At 32.7% G+C, this 21,395-nt stretch overlaps 2 protein-coding genes across 2 annotated transcripts; one reads left to right on the plus strand and one right to left on the minus strand.

The window, feature by feature from the left end:
* Nucleotides 1–1,968: 1,968 nt before the first annotated feature.
* On the minus strand, nt 1,969–13,113 carry LOC132758563 (cyclin-C-like). The gene is made up of 10 exons (XM_060750243.1): nt 12,971–13,113; nt 11,113–11,219; nt 10,539–10,623; nt 9,800–9,869; nt 6,970–7,021; nt 6,161–6,252; nt 4,907–5,001; nt 4,340–4,407; nt 3,843–4,043; nt 1,969–2,498 (listed from the first exon to the last, which is right to left on the minus strand). The coding sequence occupies exons 1-10, from the start codon at nt 13,051–13,053 to the stop codon at nt 2,377–2,379; spliced, it is 975 nt and encodes a 324-aa protein (XP_060606226.1). The 5' UTR covers nt 13,054–13,113; the 3' UTR covers nt 1,969–2,376.
* Nucleotides 13,114–14,253: 1,140 nt separating this feature from the next.
* LOC132758573 (uncharacterized) lies at nt 14,254–21,072 on the plus strand. Its single transcript, XM_060750253.1, has 5 exons — nt 14,254–14,542; nt 14,926–15,015; nt 17,959–18,148; nt 18,879–19,153; nt 19,478–21,072. The coding sequence occupies exons 1-5, from the start codon at nt 14,362–14,364 to the stop codon at nt 19,639–19,641; spliced, it is 900 nt and encodes a 299-aa protein (XP_060606236.1). The 5' UTR covers nt 14,254–14,361; the 3' UTR covers nt 19,642–21,072.
* Nucleotides 21,073–21,395: the final 323 nt, after the last annotated feature.

The raw sequence follows: 21,395 nt of genomic DNA on the forward strand, positions 1-21,395 counted from the left end.
TCATCATGCCACGGATGCCCCCGCATGCAGCCAAAATTTCAGATGGTGCATTAATTATTTTTTTCATTTTAAGTTCAAAGCCCTTAAAACTTTTCAATGTTAACACAAACCATTTTCATACAATGTTCAAGGCACTGAAATTATTCAGTCTTAACCTTTTAAAAATAGCATATTGCATATTAAATTTTTGTAGCCAAAATAATGGCTAAAAGTATGAGTGCTGAAACTGAAAGTTCAAAATTTTACCAACATTCAGGAAAGATAAGTCTGTCTAAAATCATTGAACCACGACCAAATTCAAACTTAAACTGCTTATTCCTAAGATGTATCTATATTACTTTCAAAGTGAAAGGGATATAACTCTGCCAAAAAATCATCAAACCATGACCAAATTCCAACTTGACCTGCCCATTCCTTTGACATATCCATATGTCAAATTTAAGTTGAATATGTAACACTGTTGGGTAGATAATAAACAGAAACTGTAAATTTCATATTATTTTCAAAGTGAAAGGGGCATTACTCTGCCAAAAATCATTGAACCATGTCCAAATTCGAACTTGGCCTGGGCATTCCAAAAACATATCCATATGTCAAATTTGAGTTGAATGTGTTGTACCATTGGGGAGATAATAAACGGAAACTGAAAATTTCATATTACTTTCAAAGTGAAAGGGGCATAACTCTGCCAAAAATCATTGAACCATGACCAAATTTGAACTTGACCTGCGCATTCCTTTGACGCATCCATATGTCAAGTTTGAGTTGAATGTGTTGTACTTTTGGGGAGATAATGAACGGAAACTGAAAATTTCATATTGTTTTCAAAGTAAAAAGGGCATAACTCTGCCAAAAATCATCGAACCATGACCAAATTCAAACTTAACCTGTATCTTTTACATGACATATCCATATGTCAAGTTTGAGTTGAATGTGTTGTACCTTTGGGGAGATAATGAACAGAAACTGAAAATTTCATATTATTTTCAAAGTAAAAAGGGCATAACTCTGCCAAAAATCATCGAACCATGACCAAATTCGAACTTGACCTGTATTATGTCATGACATATCCATATGTCAAGTTTGAGATGAATGTGTTGTACCTTTTGGGAGATAATGAACGGATACAGAAAATTTCATATTATTTTCAAAGTAAAAGGGGCATAACTCTGCCACAAATCATCGAACCATGACCAAATTCGAACTTGACCTGTATTTTCTCATGACATATCCATATGTCAAATTTGAGTTGAATGTGTGCAATCGTTCTTAAGATAATGAACGGAAACTGATGATGACGGAATGACAGAATGACAGAAGGATGGAAGGACGGAAGGATGGAAGGACGGAATGACGGAACAGGGTAACACTATATGCTATAGTGTTCTATTTATGTTGTCTTCTAAAGATGTTAAGACATCATTTTTTATAACATAGTCATACGTTGACCTTTTCTTGTTTACAATGTTCATTTATCACAAGGAAATACTTATCAAACAGATTAAACAAAAGTATTTAAAAATTCTAATGTTACATCAAAGATTTATTGTTTATTGGTTATATTTGGGAAGCAAATAAAAAATTAAATAGTGCTATCTGATCTGCCCGTCAAGTCAGGTGTTAGCCTTGCAATTTTACAAGGTCAAGGTCATTTGTGAAGACAATCCATTAAAAAAATAAGGTTATAGCCACTAATAGCAAAAATCATCCAAAAAAAAGCAAAAATTTAGACATTAATCTTGAATCGGAAACGGCTACAGGAGCGGAAACGGCTACAGAAGCGCTGATATGACTGTAACAATACCTCTACTTTTTTTTCTCAAAAAAAAAGGCGAGCTAAAAAAAGGCAAAATATATCTTTGACATTCTATATTTTATTGTTTTACATTTTACTTATAACAAGTTACCATTTGTATAATACAGTCAGTACGTGACAATAATGAAAGGTATCAATTTAAATTAAGGAAGAAAAAAAGCTTCGCAAACACTTTCATGTCATCTCCAACTCCAAAGTTTCATTATAGTACTGTCAATTAAACATAATAAAAGTCTACTTAAATTATACACTGAGAGTACTAAAAATATTAAGATTTTAATTACGACATTACATGTATTTCCGAAGATAAAGTCAGCACTTTGAATATTAATACATATATTAATACTAACTTTCTTAAATCATTATATTGTCACTTGATAGGTCCATCAAGTTTGTGTAATTCAGTATACACATATTTCCCTGTACATGTGTATATGTCAAGTTTGTGTAATTTAGTTAACACATATCTCACTGTACAATGTCACTACAAAATGAGCATCAGTGTGTTACATCATCAACACATATGTCATATGTACATTATCTCACTACACAAACATAGTTCACCATCGTGTTATTAAGTTTTTATAATTAACACATATGTCATATGTACTATATTTCACTACACAGACCTTATCACTGAGTTTGTTGCTGATTTTGTCCTTCCTGTGAATTTTGGGGAGGCCTGAAAGAAAGAAACATTAAATTAATTTAATTTGTCATTTTTTGTTTGTTTGTTGTGATTAAATGAAACAAATACTGGTACATCTTACTAAGGAATGGTACAGCTTACTGACAAAGAAAAATTTCAGATGCTTTTCTATTCATATAGACATGTACATGGCCAAAATTCTGTGAAAGCTAGGTTTGAAGACTCCTCATGTTAAATATGCAAAGTCCATTGGATACAGTGGCTAAAAGTAAATTTTGAAATACTGAGACTCTGTATAGTTTGTTGAGCTAAATGGAAATGGTAATTTAATCACCTTTTTATGTAGCTGGAATTTACCACAAAAGCCTTTTCTTATTTTGAAACAAGTACAAACCAGTTTCTTAGCAAGTAAATTACAATTCAATAACAAAAATAATTTCAATTAGAAGTTTAGAACAAATAACATTAAACATATTGTCTTCTAGAAAAACATCAGACTAACTCAGGATACAAACTTGTAAATACAAGGCCTGTAATAGGGGCGTCTGTGAGTGGTTAATGTTGTTGACTTCAAACCACTTGCCCCTCACCGCTGTGGGTTTGAATCCCGACAGGGACTTTGGATTCTTTGATGTGAGGAAGCTATCCAGCTAGCTTACCATACGTCAGTGGTTCTACTCAGGTGCCCGTTCGTGCCTGAAATAATGCACAGAAGGGCACCTGAGGTCTTCCTCCACCAGTAAAGCTGGAACATCCTTAAATGACCTATACTGTGTCGGTGTGATGTAAAACCCAAACAAATAAACAAAGCCTGTAGATCTCACACACAACCTACTAAGTTTTATCATGCTTAATGATAAAATATTACAGAGAATAATTGCACAAATGCACTATTCTGATACAGATAGGTTGTATTTCTCCAGTGAATGCAACTTTACACAATTCACAAGAGTGATACAAACCCATCAGAAAAGTTACACATAAAATGTGTAAAGAAAATCTAAACAAAACAAGTAGTCAAAAATGTTCAATGCCCATTCAATGATTACTGTGAATTCACTTTATTTTGTGGGGCATGAAATTAAGTGGTTTTGTCATAAAGAACATTTTCAAGGGATCTTAAATATGTGGACTGTCTAATGTTCCAAAAAGGTAAATGTAAATAATGTTATTCAAAATAATTTTACAGCAGACAAAATGAAATTTTGATGCATCTTAAACTTAGCAATTGACCATCCACGAAAACCTCGAAAATTAGTGCCCCACTAATAATTATGATGGAATATTTTATTAATTTTCTTTGGTTGGGATTTAAGTAATACAAATACTGTTTCAAGTCAAATTGTTTCAGTCAAAAATAACAATATCAATACTAACGGTGTAGGGCTGGTTTTCGGTTTGGGCATATTCTGTAGCACAGGGGAGATTTTTCTTTCTTCTCATCGTAGTTCTTCCAGAGGTCATACAAGTGAAGGATTTGACGCGTGATCTCTAAGATTTTGTCCATATCTACTGACAATTCTGCAAACCATTGTTTTAAATCTTTTTGTTGGATCACGCATGCTATATGTAGTGCAGCTGGAAAATAAAAAAAAATTAACAGTTCAAGTAAAGTAGTAAAGTGGACTATCATTTCCTGAAATCTATTTTTAGAAACAAACGTCACTGATGCCTTATAAATAGCTCTCAGGACGTTATTGTGAGGAGGGCTTAACAGTGATATGATGCACATTTCAAAGATGGAAGTACAGAAATACTTAGTTCGAAACAACACAGAATTGTTTTCCAACAAGAAATAAAAGGTGAAGGCCGCTTAATTTGTATTCAATACTAAGAGGGATTCTATGGTAAGAAAGATGAGGACAAATACTTACATAAAGCAATAAGGTATGGAGGATAAAGTAAAGATACATCTGTACGAAGTGAGTCATTCACTATCCTCCTGTAACATATATAACAATAATTTAAGTCCCCAAAGAGGGAAGACAACAACTTATAACATGTCAAAATGATGATTTTCTTCAACTAGATTTAAAACTTACGGTATTAAAACAAATTTAGTTCACAAAAAGGGAAAAAACAAAATTATATGTCAAAATGATGGCATTTCAAATGGATTGAATACAAGAATTTTTATAATCTATCATTAGGATATTATATTATTATGTTAAGTGTTTATCTTATAAACTTCAAGTTTGTCATGTGGCTATTTATTAGATAAGCAGCCGTGAGTACACGAGAGTTCTCGTTAGTGAACGATATGCCCGCCATGAGCGTTCTTAGCCAATCGCGAAAGCATTTGTGATATTTATATAAACTATATACGGTTGCCATCAATTAATGAATCACTTTCATCTTTTTCTTCAATAAAAGAAGTTTTCTTCGTTATCAAGATTCTTACAATACACCACAAATCTAGGTAATACACCACAAAATCTTACCAAGCCAGAGGAAGTATACTGTCATCTGTAGAACTTATATCAGACACATATTGCACTAAAGGTCTGTAGGGATGATACACAACCAAACAACAATCCTGCAATAAATCAACCAAATTTTTTAATTCTTACAAATTTTATAATCACAAGGAATTATTGTGACATTATTAATTTGCTGGTTACACTTAAATCTTTGTCTGGACTAAAATTTCTAAATGTGACTTTTTATTACTCTAACTACTCAAATTTGTATGCAAATTTCAAGATTTGTTGTAATCTTGTTCATTGGTGCTAATTTACAACTTAACCCATAGCATGTTATTTTGTTTTATTAATGTCTTCTTCTAGGGAAGTGGTTTTCTAGTTTCATTGATGCAATATAGTACAATTTAATCTAAATAGATGAGTCAGCTCAGAACACCATTTTTTGAAATTTTACAGGAGGATGAAAAAACTGTTTAATTTTCCCCCTACTAGTATCTTCTAATATTATATTAGTTTTGTATCATGCTAAAGGCCTGGAAACATTTGTATACAAGTGGAATTCATTTTTAATGGTTTAAAAGCCAAATAGAGTTAGCATGGGTTTTGCACTGAAAATTAAAGACTTTTCAAAAAACAACTGAGTGCAAAACTAGGCTAAGTCAATAGTTTTTTCCATCATCATGCATCAAAACAAGACTGTAAATAAGGAATTGCCATCAGAAATTCCGAGGAACACTCTACAGCATACATGTACACTGGTTTAAACAGATATCTGAGGACAGTTTAAAGTGCTTCAATTTGAAAATTTTCAAACCTTATTAACTTTTGTATATAAAGAAAGTAAAAAAGCTCAACACTGTTTTATTCAAGTCATTATTAAAAGTTTAAGAGATTAATGGACCCACACAATGTAATATTTTTGCCCTGTCCTATAATAATCATCCAAAAAAGCTACATTTTATTACACTATTGCCACAGATGATAGTAATATCTAATTATGACACTTAATTTGCTGAAATAGTAGGTAATAAACCTTTTACCACCAGCATAAAGCTGGGCCAGGTATGACATCCTTACAGTCGGACCAGGTTTCATACTGTTGGCTTTTCTTCTTTCTATTTTTGAAATTTTGATATCAAAATCCCTTTATTTTTAATGGACTTTTACAAATTCAAAGATTGGCAAATCTGTTACATAAATCATCAGATTTGGGTAATAAGCCCCTCCCCCACACCCCTCCCCTCCCAAAAAAAGTGAATATAGAGTACAAACCATCATTTCTAACAGGTAGAATTCACATTCCAGCACATTATTTATTCTGTATGGATACTCTTGTGGATAAGCATGTGAAAATTTGTTTTTAACTGAAATACAATAGAAAATCAATTGTATTCAATAAACTCATATAAAGCGCATTAACCAACCATTTATTCTTTAAAAAATTGTATGAGTATTTACATCATTAAATTTAGTTTCTATTGTTGCTTTCACAGATTATAACACTTTGAATTCACCTCAATTTTAGCTGCATTGATATTATAAAACAATAAATATTGGCCTGCCAGGATATATATACAGTACAAGTATATTTACCAATGGGGATTTTCAAAATCAAAGGACATGCAATTAGGCAATTTCTGTATGCATTAAAAGAATGGGTTACACACAATTATGTTTGTAACTTCCTTTTATTCTAGCTGAGTAAAACCACAGATTTCCTCCATTTTCCTGGATAATTTTAGGTAAGATCAGATATGTGGATTAAAGCCTGTTACTGCATATGATTTCCTTTAAGAAAATCTACTTCTTGTCAAACTCACTGTGATGTATGTGAATAATAAAACACAAATTTAAAAACCTAATAAAATAACTTTTGAGTTTAAAGTGACATTTACATTATGTTCATTTTTTTCATGTCAAGTTGAGCTGAATTGAATATACTTTCACCAGTTGACTCAATGTACCCTTGGATGGGCAAAATGCCACTTTATATCAAACATGCTACTGTATTTCCAATATATAACTGCGAAACTATACATACAGGTTGTTCTAATAAGCTAAAATAAACAAAATTTACATACCTACGGTCTGACATGTGGTAATCAATCTACTGTTGGATATAACACCAAATTCCTGTCAAAAAACCAAAACAGAAAACACATGTTTAAAAAGGGTAACACAAATTCTTTTATTCATTACATTTATCAGTAAATTATAGACCTGTTACCATCATTCATTTGCCATTACCCTACTGAATTGAGTAATGACTAAAGAATTTGTTAGTTCACAAAAACATGAACAAATCAAGTTTCAAGTGAATACAATCAGTAGTTCTTTTGAAAGATTAATGTTGCTCCTTATCTGTCCTCATCAAATTATGATCCCAAAGGCATGTATAAAGTTTCATATGAATACCTTCAATACAGTACGCTCACCGCGGGTTTTGCTTTTTCCGCGATACCACCGCGGACGATTTTTTTTTATCGCGGACAAACGCGGGGGTTCGTCCACGATGAGAAGCCTAATTTCCCCGCGATCCCCGGTGTTCAGTTGTTTCCACCGCGGACAAAATTCTGACGACCGTTCTTCATTTATCGATAAAATCAGTCACCCGTTTCCCGCGGGGGAACGCCATGGTCAGTTGGTCAGTATAAAGTAACTTCATAAAATAATAGACGTTTTATTATTTTTTAACGTCATCTTTTTTACACAATGACTTGAAAATTGACCACAATCGTCTCCTTAAATGTTAATATACGTTAAATTATTTGAACGGAATTTGAAATAAAAATAATTACAGCTGTACCTGTTTTTGTTGTTGTTTTTGATATTTTTGTTATAAACGTCCACAAAACTATTCGTCCACATACCAATATTTTTACAACTGAAATCGTCATTTATCACTGTCATCTTTACTTGTTCATTCCTTGTGGTTCTATAAGTATTATTGCTGTTAAACTATATGGGAGCCATAAATATGATACTTAGTAAAAAAGGACATTTGTGCTGATTTCTCAATGATGACTGACGCTACAGTACATGTCTGTAAGAGGTCGATGAGTGTGAATACAAGACAGGACATAAATAAAATACATGTACATATATTAGAAATAAAAAAAAGATATTTAAACCATCTATACAATTTTATTTGTATGCAATTATACTCTTTAAAAATGGGTAGACTTGTTTGTTTGTGTTTTTTTTTCAGTATATACAGCCTTATATACACGTATGTACATGCATACTGTTCATAATAAAATAACAAAAGTATAACGTCAAGTTTAACAAAATTCTGCAAAAAAATCTATAAAAAAATAAAAAAGAACAAGCAAACAAACTACTAAAACAAAAATGAAAATAAATTTCTACAGTTGATACAAACTTCAAAACATATACATTACGCTCACACCTGTAATTAGATAAATCAAAATATCATTTAATGTATATTTTGGTGAAATAAACGCTTTCTTTTAATGTTCCAAATAAAATATAAGACTTTATGATCAACATGCAAATAAACAGAAACAGTAAAACGCATCTGACAATTGAAAGAGACGTCCTGGAATATTGCCTGAATAAAATTGTTGAGGGTTACGTTTTCAAAGTTTTTAAATAAGAAACAAAAGCTGGCATATAAATTGTTGTAGTATCTTTTTCATAAATGTCATATGCCGAATTTTTCATTATTTGACTTCAAGTTTCTCACTACCATGACGTTGCGACGACAATGATTTATCTTGATGTCGAATGCATATTATACATTACCCAACACAATAACAAGAAGAAGAACAAGAAAAACACTGCATTTGTACATGTACTTTTATTACAACAAAAAAGAAAGAAAACAAACAAATTTTACATATAGTTACATGTATATGTACAGTACATGTTACAGTACATGTACGTACGTATACTTATGTTTAAATACAGTAATTATTTTTTAAAATTTAAGGTTTCCACCGCGTTGACCGGTGTTTGACCGCCGCGTTCCTCCGCAATTTACCACTGCGTTCCGCGGGGGAAACGGTTTCAGCCGCCGATTTATGTCCGCGGTGGTGAAAATTTTCTGTCCGCGGGGTCACGCGGACAAAATCTGAGCATATTTTCGTCCGCGGTAAACCTCATCCGCGGGGTCACGCGGGTTTTGAAAAAGTCGCGCTGAGCGTACTGTAAGTATAAAGATTAATACTGCACAAAAAACTTGAACCAAGATTTTTTAGTTTGAAAGGGCCATAATTCAGTCAAAATCAGTGTGAGGGTTATCAGTGATTTTCCTACTTATATAACAGACTCTGAAAAAAGGCATCTTCCCAATTGAAAATTTCTTTAAAATCATGCAGTTTTCCCAAAAATCTGAACTTAAACCACCTTTTTTACTTCCCAAATCAGCAAATTTAGCGATATTTTTTCCCAAAATCAAGTGGCTAAGGCCTCTTCCCAATTAGTTAGAAAAATCACTGGTTATGGACCTTGGACAGTGACCTACCATTATGAGTCTGAAGACATGTATTTACTGTAGCTTAAAGTGAATACCTTGAGTTGTTTTGAAGATTAATATTGCAGAAAACACTAGCCAAGAATTTTCCAAGTTCAACAAGGGCTATTATTCAGTCAAAATCCATACTAGACTTATGGGCCTTGGAGGGTAACATACTATTATGTTCTCTAAAATAAGAGTGTGAAGTTACAAGCAAATATCGTGGTTGATGAGATATAATGTTGCTATCAGCAAAACTTTAACCAAAGTGTTAAGCTCACACAAATGCCAATGTCCCATTGAATAGGATATCCCTATTATTCAAAATTAATTGTCAAGCTAAAAATCAGTAAACTTAACAGAAAGCGTTTCATGGTTTTGTAGTAATGTCCGAGCTTGCATGAATTAATTTTAAAAACTTGATGCTAACTCACCTCAACTTTTGAAGCTAAAAATATACTGGTTGGTGCCATAAGCCAAGGATCTATACATTTCAATGAATTTCTGAAATCAAAATAATGTGTTAATATTTCAACATTTATAAAACAACCTATTTCATGACAATAAAATTCAATTATATCAATGCTCATTTTTTTATTCTAATTATACTTGTTCTTTATGTAATAAGTACATTTATGTTCCACTTGCCCCTCACCGCAATGGGTTCGAATCCCGACGGACTTTGCATTCTTTCATGTGAGGAAGCTATCCTACTAGCTTACGGTGGTTCTACTCAGGTGCCTGTTTGTGCCTGAAATAATGCACAGAAGGGCATCTGAGGTCTTCCTCCATCAGTAAAGCTGGAACGTCGCCATATACCCTATACTGTGTCCATATGATGTAAAATCCAATCAAAAAAAAAACAAACAAACAAACATTTATGTACTTTATTCAAGTTAAACTAAAGTTGTATTTTTCAGGGCAATTAAATCTGCTGAATCAGAAAAAGAAATGTACGAGTAATGTGCAATGTATATGTATACATATATAATAACAACAAAAGATAATTTTCATATCACACTATGCATGCTTTTCAATTTCTATAAAATTAATGTGCCACTGGGTAACTGTATGAATGGGAATAAGTGACTTGTGTAAAGGTAATGATTTACTTTCATTTCTTTAAGTTGCTTGAAACTACATATTTATAATGTGTTGCTGTTAACAGTTTACCGTGCATAAAATCTTTTGAAATAGACTGTAGCTGTGGCTATAACTTGCTGTCGAACTTTCAGCTGCTCTCCCAGGGCTTGTATAACTAAATGTAAAACATATACAACATGTAAATAAATATAAATTATCATTTTCATGCAACAGTATTTGAAAACTGCAATAGTTGAATTTAAAGTTAAGGTAATTTGTTTCATGCTGATCTGAAAACATCAAATATGTTAGACTCTCATAAAACTGTAAAAATTAATGATTAAAATGGAAATTAAAATTACCATTCAATGTTTTCTTAAGTTATATGTGTTGTATGATATTTTTGAACATATAACAAATTCCCAATGAAGTTTTTCTTTAAAATCATGCTGCTTTTTTAATTCCTAAATAAGCAATTGTGGCAAAAATTCTTCCCAAAATCAAGAGACCCAGGCCTCTTCCCAATTATGTGAGAAAAAAACACTGGCAAATCTCTATGATCAATTTATTTTCATTCATTCTTTTGACTACAAATGGACCAAAGAATCATAAATTCACATTATTATCAAGTTTACATACAACATGTATAGCTTTAAAAACTTACAGTTAGCAAAGAATATCATGCATTTTTCATAATCCTCTTCGTTCATTATTTTCAGGTCAGCCTGACGCTCTCTTGCTAAGTCTTGTCTGTCTAGCAGCCATTGCTGACTGAAAAAGTAACACACATTTATTAACTTTTTATGAAAGTTAGACCAGTCCTATTAAAAATTTATAATAAATGTTTTCAGTTTCATTAAGATGTTTTGCTCTATTTTGCAACTGTATGACTATGAAGGAAAACAATATAGTGGCCATGGGTGCAATCTGGCAGTGCTCTTCATATTACTACTTTTAAGCTGCAGTGATTTCTTTATTTTATTTTCAAAACAACCTTAAATGGCATTCTAAAGGGGAAAATATAGCACAATAAATCAGAAAAGTGGGAACCTGAAATCAAATTCCTACAACTGAAAATGGAATTTAATCACACATTCTGTAAATATTTCAATTTCAAATTATAATTCAATTCAATTTAACATGCTTAAGCCTTTGTACATAGCATTAATATCTATAGCCAATTAAATTTATCAACTAGCTGATATAAGTTAGCTGTTCTTTCCATTTAATACTAAGAAAGGGGTCGAGAAGCTCTTAGCAGGAATTAACACCTCCAAAGCCCAGGCACCAGACAAGATATCAAACCTAGTGTTGAAGACCTGTGCCAACCAGATAGCAACTGCCTAAAGCACAATCTTTCAGTTTTCAGTTGATACTCAGGTAGTAGAACACTTCTTTCTGACTGGAGGGACGCTAATATTTCTTCAATAAAGGCGATGTATACATAGCCAAAAACTATAAACCAGTAATGAGTATCTTTAACATGTTTATCCTGTAAACTCCATGAGCATATTATCATTTGTTAACATATTTTTGTCCACCCAGAGGCAAACAACATCCTGATCTCATTAAACTACGGCTTTCGTTTTTGCTTTTCTTGTGAAACTCAGCTACTCACAACAGTCCACAACCTCCTCTCAAGGCATAATTACAGATTGACATGGCCATACTTGATTTCATTGAGGTCTTCGACACCGTGCCTCATAAGAAACTTTCCCATAAGCTTCAGCTGTATGGAGTCAATGGCAATAACTTATGGAGTCAATGTTCAGCAATAGCTGGCTAAAAGACTTCCTAACCAACAGGTCAATGAAGGTAGTAGTAGAGGGAGAGGAATCCGAACCAGCCACAGTTGACTACGGCATGCCACAGTCCACTAGGTTTATCGCAGGTGACTACACCACCAGGTTCCCTGGGTGCGTCACACAAATGCTTTGAGACCTGAAACTACCTTCACTCCAGAACTTAAGGACAGCCAACAGACTGACAATGTTTTATTAGGTGGTTAGGGGCTGGTGACAGCCATGCCTTGCCAAGACTACTTGAAGCCTGTCCAATCAAATAAACGTAGAGTGAAAGCTAAGACGTTTGAGAATTGTGCCAAACATTATTGAAAACAAGATAATAAATCACTCTAAATGCTTTAAAACTGTCAAATGTAAAACTCTAAGTTATAACCAATCATTTCTCCCATGAACAATTGTTGATTGGAATAAACCAACTTTACCAAGTGATAGTGTTATGCACAGTAGACGGCTTCAAATCAGCCGTATTCCATTTGGACTTACTACTCTCTTCCGTTGCTTATATGATGAAAGGCTCAGCAATGTACCATCCAGACCCAGGAGACATTTTAATTAAAATTCATTACATATTATACATATATCCGAATAAGAGCTTATCCGAAATTTTGTAACAAAGACTTATCTGTAATTACGGTTATAAGCTTCAACAAAAAATGTATCTGAATTATTTTTTTATTGACAAACAAGAAAATGTTAACAAGAGTTTAGTATACGTACAAATGAGAGCTTTGCCAAAAATTACCAGCCATTTTTGCGCTTTTCTTCGAAAAATATTCACCGGTTTTATGACCGGTGCACATGCTAATTTCACTTCGATCTTTTTATCCGAGTGTAAGGTGATTTTGGTGACAGGTAGATTTCAGGTAACCATTTGCATTCATTCATTTTTGGCATATATTTATTTTTTAACTTAACTCGAAACTATTTCGCATGATTTTAACTTAAAGTTCGTATTTAAGGGATTGCATAAATACCATTTCAGTTCACCTTCAAGTTCAAACTTTTAACTAAAATTGGGTTATAAATCTTCTCATCAGAGAGGCAATAAATTTTGTCATTTCACCTCAGACCTGCAGTTGAAATTTCTTACTGGTCTATGAAACTGTCTTATATAAATATCCTGTTAATGTAATGTGAATCTGCAGTTTTATCTGTTTATTGTACATATTTTCTTGTCTTATATACAGTTATAATTAAAAATCTAATAATCAGTAGACACTAGACAGTGAAATTATCAATATTATTTATGTTAGTCAATTCACAACTTCAAGAAAAATTGCACTTCAATGCCTTTTTCAAATCAAAAAGGCTTTAGGGTTTCTTCACAATAGAGAGGAAAAGGCTTGGTTTAGAAAATTTTCTTAAAGTTATAAGTTTTAAATATTATTTTATCATGTTATTGTTACTCATTTTTACCTCATTTGAAGGATCTTAAGATTATTTAAAGATAACAAATTAGTGTCTGTCAGCCATTATATTAATGACTTTTGATAGAGTCACCTAGCTAGACTTGTCAAGCAGGCTGACAATATTGACTGTCAAACTTTATTGCAGTAAATGTGCCGCATTTTCAAACAGTTTTGACAGTTTGACAAATGTTGGTCTTTTTGTTTATGTTTATCAGATTCTTTTTTTCTCTTGATGTAAGATATACCAGAGATATATACATGGACATGTATGTATGTTTTTTATGTTTATCAACTTTAATAATTATAACTTAAGGTAGTATAAATGATAAAGAATTTCCATAGAAATATTGACTGAATTTCTCTGGGACAAACCAATAAAACTGTTTATTATTCATGGCATTATGTGTATTACTAGTGTAAATTAAGTTTTAGATTATATAATTATTATGTAAATATCATATACATGTATGTATGACTTGTTATCATTGAAAGTTGAAATTAAATAGCACAATTAAATATGTGATATTTCATTTGCTAGTTGTCATTCTATAGCTCAACAAATTGTGAGCCAGGGTTTTTATATTGTATACATCAACTATGTTACATATATCTGTTTGTAAAGTTGGTAGATCTTACAGTTGAAATATTGAGACTTGTTGTCATTGCAGATTTTTCCAAAACAGTTATTAAACAACCACAATGTACGGGTTCAGCAAACAGAAGTCAGGGATTGGTAGTAACATGATCCAGAACTACATGGAGAAACAGATGAGTACTCTACATTCATCTAGTTCTCAATCAGTGACCAACTATAAAGACAAGGTCATTTCATTTCTGATGGGAGCTTTGGTACTGGTATTACTGCCATATTTCCATATAGGTAAGTTTTGACAGACAATAGAAATGAAGAAAAATAATTAGTGTACCTACATGTATAGGCCTACATTTTAATGTTTTGATGGCAATTTATCTTTATTTTTCTGCCTAAAATAACTAAATACATCGTCTATATCTATCTATGTAAGTCTCTGACAATTTCTTACTTTTATATTTCCATTTTCAATAATTTCTTTTGGACGTTATCAAAATTTTTCTATATTATATTTTTTACATTCATTTTTCTTGAAAAGTAAAATTACAAATGTAGTGTATATTTTGTTAAAATGCAGAAATATATCTGGAAGACTCTTGTTGGCATCCTAATATATATATTACTATTATAGTTAACATTTTATTTCTTTCATAATTAATGTCTAATTTTAGGTATTTATCATCTGAAGATTTGGGTACCGGACAAGCCTAGAATAGCTAAAAATAACTGTACTTGTGACTGCTTTGACACTGTGTTTAGAGGTAATGATTATACATCATTTTTTTGATAAAATGTTTTTTGATAATATCTAGTGATGACAGATGGTAAACTTACTATTCCCTGTGAAAGACAGAGGGATATAGATTTTGCATTGTCCGTACGGATGTTAAAAATGTCTGCACTACCAAATAGGGATAGGGTGCCATCTAACTGTAAACAAAACAAAAGAGAACAGTAGAGTTAATTCAGTAACAATAGAGGAAATGCCCAATGGCCCTCTATTAAAAAAAGAAAATAACAACAGAAATAGCCCCTTATTCCATTTCAGTCATATGTCGCAATGTCTGGTACCTTTGCAGCACATTGACCATCACAGATATTGAATGGATTAGAAAATTAAAAAATTTTCAGTTGAAAACCTAAAACTTCATTATGTGGCTACATCTCTTTGAGAAATGTAGAGTATCATCAACTCTCATTTGAAAACATTCTGGAGATATTACCCTTTGAAACTTTAATACTTTTTTGTATTGAGCATACGTAAAACATAAAGCAGGCACTTTCAAACTTTAAACTGCAAAGTGTATTGTATTAGAACAGAAACTATCTTTTGCATAATTTTGTAATTATTGCCCTTGGAGGTATCTATTTCAAATCTCACAGCAGTATTTATCTTATTAATGAGGAGCACACTGTTCTAAAATCCTAACTCTCTTTTATATGATATTAGAGTTATTGCCCTTTGTAATTATGTCTCCCCCACCTCGGGGGAGACATATTGTTTTTGCCCTGTCCGTCCGTCCGTCAGTCCGTCCGTCCGTCAGTCCGTCAGTCCTTCCGTCCATTCTTCGTTTCCGGACGATAACTAGAGTTCCTTTTGACCTACAGCTCTCAAACTTCATAGGATGAATGGTCTTATTGAGCAGATGATCCCTATTGTTTTTGGGGTCAGTAGGTCAAAGGTCAAGGTCACAGTGACCGTTGGTCAATTTCTCGTTTCCGGATGATAACTAGAGTTCCTTTTGACCTACAGCCCTCAAACTTCATAGGATGATTGGTCTTATAGAGCTGATGATCCTTATTGTTTTTGGGGTCAGTAGGTCAAAGGTCAAGGTCACACTGACCGTTGGTCAATTTCTCGTTTCCGGATGATAACTACAGTTCCTTTAGACCTACAGACCTCAAACTTCATAGGATGATTGGTCTTATTGAGCAGATGATCCCTATTGTTTTTGGGGTCAGTAGTTCAAAGGTCAAGGTCACAGTGACCGTTGGTCAATTTCTCGTTTCCGGATGATAACTAGAGTTCCTTTTGACCTACAGCCCTCAAACTTCATAGAATGATTGGTCTTATAGAGCAGATGATCCCTATTGTTTTTGGGTCAGTAGGTCAAAGGTCAAGGTCACAGTGACCGTTGGTCAATTTCTCATTTCCGGATGATAACTAGAGTTCCTTTTGACCTACAACCCTCAAACTGGGGGGAGACATATTGTTTTTGCCCTGTCCGTCCGTCAGTCCGTCCGTCCGTCAGTCTGTCAGTCCGTCCGTCCATTCTTCGTTTCCGGACGATAACTACAGTTCCTTTTGACCTACAGCTCTCAAACTTCATAGGATGAATGGTCTTATTGAGCAGATGATCCCTATTGTTTTTGGGGTCAGTAGTTCAAAGGTCAAGGTCACAGTGACCGTTGGTCAATTTCTCGTTTCCGGATGATAACTAGAGTTCCTTTTGACCTACAGCCCTCAAACTTCATAGGATGATTGGTCTTATAGAGCTGATGATCCCTATTGTTTTTGGGGTCAGTAGGTCAAACGAGTGGAGTCATCCCAACACACTACAGTTATCATGATTTGACATACATTGAAATTTGAGTTGTATTTTCAATAGTGTAAAAAATCTGACAATATGAACGTTTGTTTCAAGTATCATCAAAATCCTTCAAAGGGTTGAAGAGTTATGGAGCAGACACAATTTCCTTTAATTTCGTTTGTGAAACTATATATGATATGACATTCAAGTGTCAAGTAGACCTTGACCTTGGAACCAGCCATACGAAACATGTACTCTACACGTTCTCTGGATGTGGTGAATTTTTGTTTCAAGTATCTACCAGAGAGGCTTCATTGTGAAAACGAGTGGAGTCATCCCAACACACTACAGTTATCATGATTTTACATACATTGTAATTTGAGTTGTCTTTCAATAGTGTAAAAAAATCTGACAATATGAACGTTTGTTTCAAGTATCATCAAAATCCTTTAAAGGTTTGAAGAATTATGGAGCAGACACAATTTCATTTAATTTCATTTGTGAAACTATATATGATATGACCATCAAGTGCAATTTCGTTTGACGCCCGCCTGCCATACGCTGATTGAATAACCAGGATTTTCAAAATTGAATACCTGGTTAAAAACAAACAGTTTAGGAAGCATCTTCTCATACAACCTTAACAATAGAAACCATCCATAGACAGCCTTCATTGAAGTGACTACCGGGTATTTACATTATCTTATCTCCATTTCCATTCCTGTTTCCATTCACAGTTATTCTCAGCAGTGGGGGAGACATGCGCTTTTTTACAAAAGCATCCTCTAGTTTTTCATTTCAATTGGGGATATTTATTTAGTGCTTTCTTGATACTGACTCAGCAATATATTTATATCATAATTGATTTTCTCATAGTTTTGTCTTTAATATTTGCATCCAGTATTTAATAAGTAAAGCGTGCTGTCTCCTCCGATTGAGGTTGAGGGTAAAGTATAAGAAACATTTCTGTTAAAGTTTTCCACATCTGGCCTTAAAAACTCTCCACATATGACCACTTGAATAATTTTAAGGTGATTGTACAGTTTTTGAAATTCTTGCAGGATATTATACCAGTTTAGAAACAGTTAAAGTTTTATTTACAACCTTAATTAAGAGTGCCAGCATGATTTTAAATGTTAAAATTTTTTTTGGATAAATTTTAATATATTTTAGGGCAGTATGAGAATCCAGGTACAACACGATATAAACATATCTACTTCAATGCGACATGGCAGACGTTCCGTATCTGGATATTGACTGTTGTATTTATATTGATGGCATATGAGAGCATCAAGTATGTTATACCTCTCGTACGACGGAATAAAGTTAGGATGTCAATGTTCGCGCTGTATGTACTAAATATGTAAGTATCTAATGTTATATTGTAAGTTTTCTTATGTTGTAAAATAGATAGTTTGTAACTAGATGTTGTCACTTGTTAGGGGCGTCTGTGGCCGAGTGGTTAAGGTTGTCGACATCAAACCACTTGCCCCTCAACGCTGTAGGTCCGAATCCCGACAGCTACTTTGGATTCTTTCATGTGAGGAAGCTATCCAACTAGCTTATGGAACATCAGGGGTTCTAGTACTCATGTGCCTGTTTAAGCCTGAAATAATACAAGGAAGAGCACCTGCGGTCTTCCACTACTAGTTAAGCTGGAAAATCATCATTTGACCTATACTGTGTTTGTGCAACGTAAAAACCCCTACAAAAACAACAACAACAACAACAACCAAAAAAAACCTTTCTTGTTATTTGAACAGAGAAATATAAACATCTACATGTAGCAATTGTTTAAGTTACACATGTTTTATATAAAAATGATTCATCACACAGTGAATTTTCCAGGTTTTTTTTTTGGCGTTTTCTGGTTTTATAATTATAAAGTTCATGTGATGAAAAGAATCTTACATTAGGTATTATTCTATAATTATCTAAAATGTTAGATTGTACTTCCTGACAGTTATTCCAATATTCACATTGATTCTGCAGGTGATAAGACTGTTTAGCATAAAGAAAATTTTTTTTCGATTTGAAATACATGTATGATGTCTTTTCAAAGACTATAATTTCATCTGAATATTTTGTTTCAGTTACCCCCATTACTATTCCTGGTGGAGTTACTTTAGTTATTACAATGAAGATTTCTACAGATATTTCAAACATCACATGTGGTTCACTATAACGGAGGTCATCACAACTTGTATTGTCCTCAATCTTTGTGACAAACGTAATGAGATTGTGTCCTGGAAGATCCTCGCCATTATTAGTATTAATTTAATGCATATCTGTGTGGGAGGCATGGACCAGTTCATATCTGATGTTATATTTGGGCAAGGAGCTAATTTCCATAAAGCTAGAAATATAGGTAAGTATATGCACACATTCCTGCATAGTCTTTCTTTTATTAAAAAAAAAGCCTGAAATACAAACAGTCATGGTTGCGTTGCCACCACCAAATTTTTTTTTTTATTTCCAATAAATTGTCTTTGACACAGCAATACTTTGGACAGTATCATAAAGTAGGCCAGACTGAACTTGAACTCCATCCTTAAACAACATTGACATTCAATTTCATTCATCGGCTGATTTAAACCAATAACTAATTTTAAATCAGTTCAAAATTGACATCAGTTTACTGCTATCAAATGTGTAAAAGATATTGTAACAAAGTTTTTGTGTTTTTTTCCAGCCTTGATGATCCCAGATTGCATGCATGTAATAATACCAGCTTGGGAATTGTACACCTTTGCTAAACGAAAGGAGTTGAAAATCAATGAAATATGCTACAAGGAGGAGATATTCCTGTGTGTTATTTTTGTTTCTATGGGAACACTGGTTGGAAGACTGCTGTAGAATCTGTTTTAATGTGGTTTGTTTTTATTAATGTGACTTGATTATATGCAGCAAATAGTGCAACATGAAAGAAGAATCTGATGATCTGTGCTTAGAATATACATGTCTGTTCTCATGTTGATGCTTTATTGCATCTGTTACACATTTAAGAATCTCAAGCATTTAAGATATTATGTTGTGAGAAATCAAACATACAAATAATGTAACCATTGCAAATGGAGAACAACTGTGACCACAAATAATTGACAAAATGCTTTGATTGGCATTTTAATAGTTACATGCAGAATTTATGCTTCAGTTCTTAACTAGTCTTCTAAAAAATAAAATTAAATTTAAAGAAAAGACTAGTATGAACTAATGGGACAATTAAGAGATCATTCAAAGAAATGGCAGATTGTCAAATGGTTGTTTGTGGAAAATGGATTGTATATTTACATACAGTGTTACTGTTTGAAGTTTTCCTTTTATAAATTTTTATGTAAAAAGTTCAGTGTGTTCAAAACAGTTTCATTCTTGATTTTCAAAATGGTGCTTATACATGTATTATAAATTGTTTGATAGTTGTTTTAAAATTCATGATCATTTAAAAAAACAAATTTGAGCTGTATGGTTTTTTCTGTACTGAAGGTTATACAATAGCTACATATCAATATTTACTTTAGGTCTAGGTTTAGTAATTGATGCAATACCAATATACTCTGTGAATGATTACTTGTTTCAAGTTGACAGTTTCTTGTTAGAGACTGAGGTACATGTAAAGAAGTATGTAAAGAATACAGGTATAGATTGCTTCAGACGAATATAAAATAATTAATTGAAATGTGTATTATAGACATGTGTACTAGTTCATTTGCCTATGTGTCTTTTTCATAGAAAATGTTACCTCTAGTTATAGATTGTTGTTTATGCTTACTGAATTGCATACACTCATCAATGTAAAATATGTTTCTGATATTAACATTTATAAAAATAGATTATTAAATAGTGTTATTACATGTTCAGATACATTTATTTCAATGTTTATTTTAAAAAGCAACTATTCATGCCTATTTCACAAAACATAACATGTATGTTTATTCCTGTTATAAAACATATTATGTGCATTTTTGCCTAAATCATAAAAACATTCCAAGTCATTTATTTTCATGTCTGTTATGCATATGCGTAACAAATGTTTAAAGTTTTTGCCTTTATCATAAAACATTCCAAGTTTGTTCATGCCTGTATGTGCATCCAAGCCAAATTGCAAAATTCAAGTACATGTATCATGTTTTTATTTTTACTCATAAATAATTAACATTTCATTATCGTGCCATGTGTCTTAAGGGGCGTCTGTGGCTGAGTGGTTAAGAACTTATCCAGCTAGCTTACAGAATGTCGGTCGTTCTACTCAGGTGCCCGTCCATGCCTGAAATATTGCACAGAGGTGCACCTGAGGTCTTCCTCAAACAGTAAAGCTGGAAAGTTGCCATACAAAATATGTGTCTTAACGTGATAATTAATATATTACATTTCCTTTTTATCATACAATGATTTTTTTCTCCATTAACAATGCTATATTCTCTAATTATTGGGTTCTTTTCTCAATTTAAAACTGATTTCAATTAAAAACTGAATTTGCAGGATTATCAATCAAATTGATTATATATGTTTTTGCATTATGACTTTCAATATTTGTCATCAGATGAATTGACGCAAGTGATTTCACTAATGTGTACACGCATTTTCATTTTATTATATCCTACTTTATTATA

The sequence above is a fragment of the Ruditapes philippinarum genome, unplaced genomic scaffold (assembly GCF_026571515.1).
Source record: "Ruditapes philippinarum isolate M1 unplaced genomic scaffold, ASM2657151v2 ctg8131_1_1_1_1, whole genome shotgun sequence".
In the NCBI taxonomy this organism is placed as follows: Eukaryota; Metazoa; Mollusca; class Bivalvia; order Venerida; family Veneridae; genus Ruditapes; species Ruditapes philippinarum.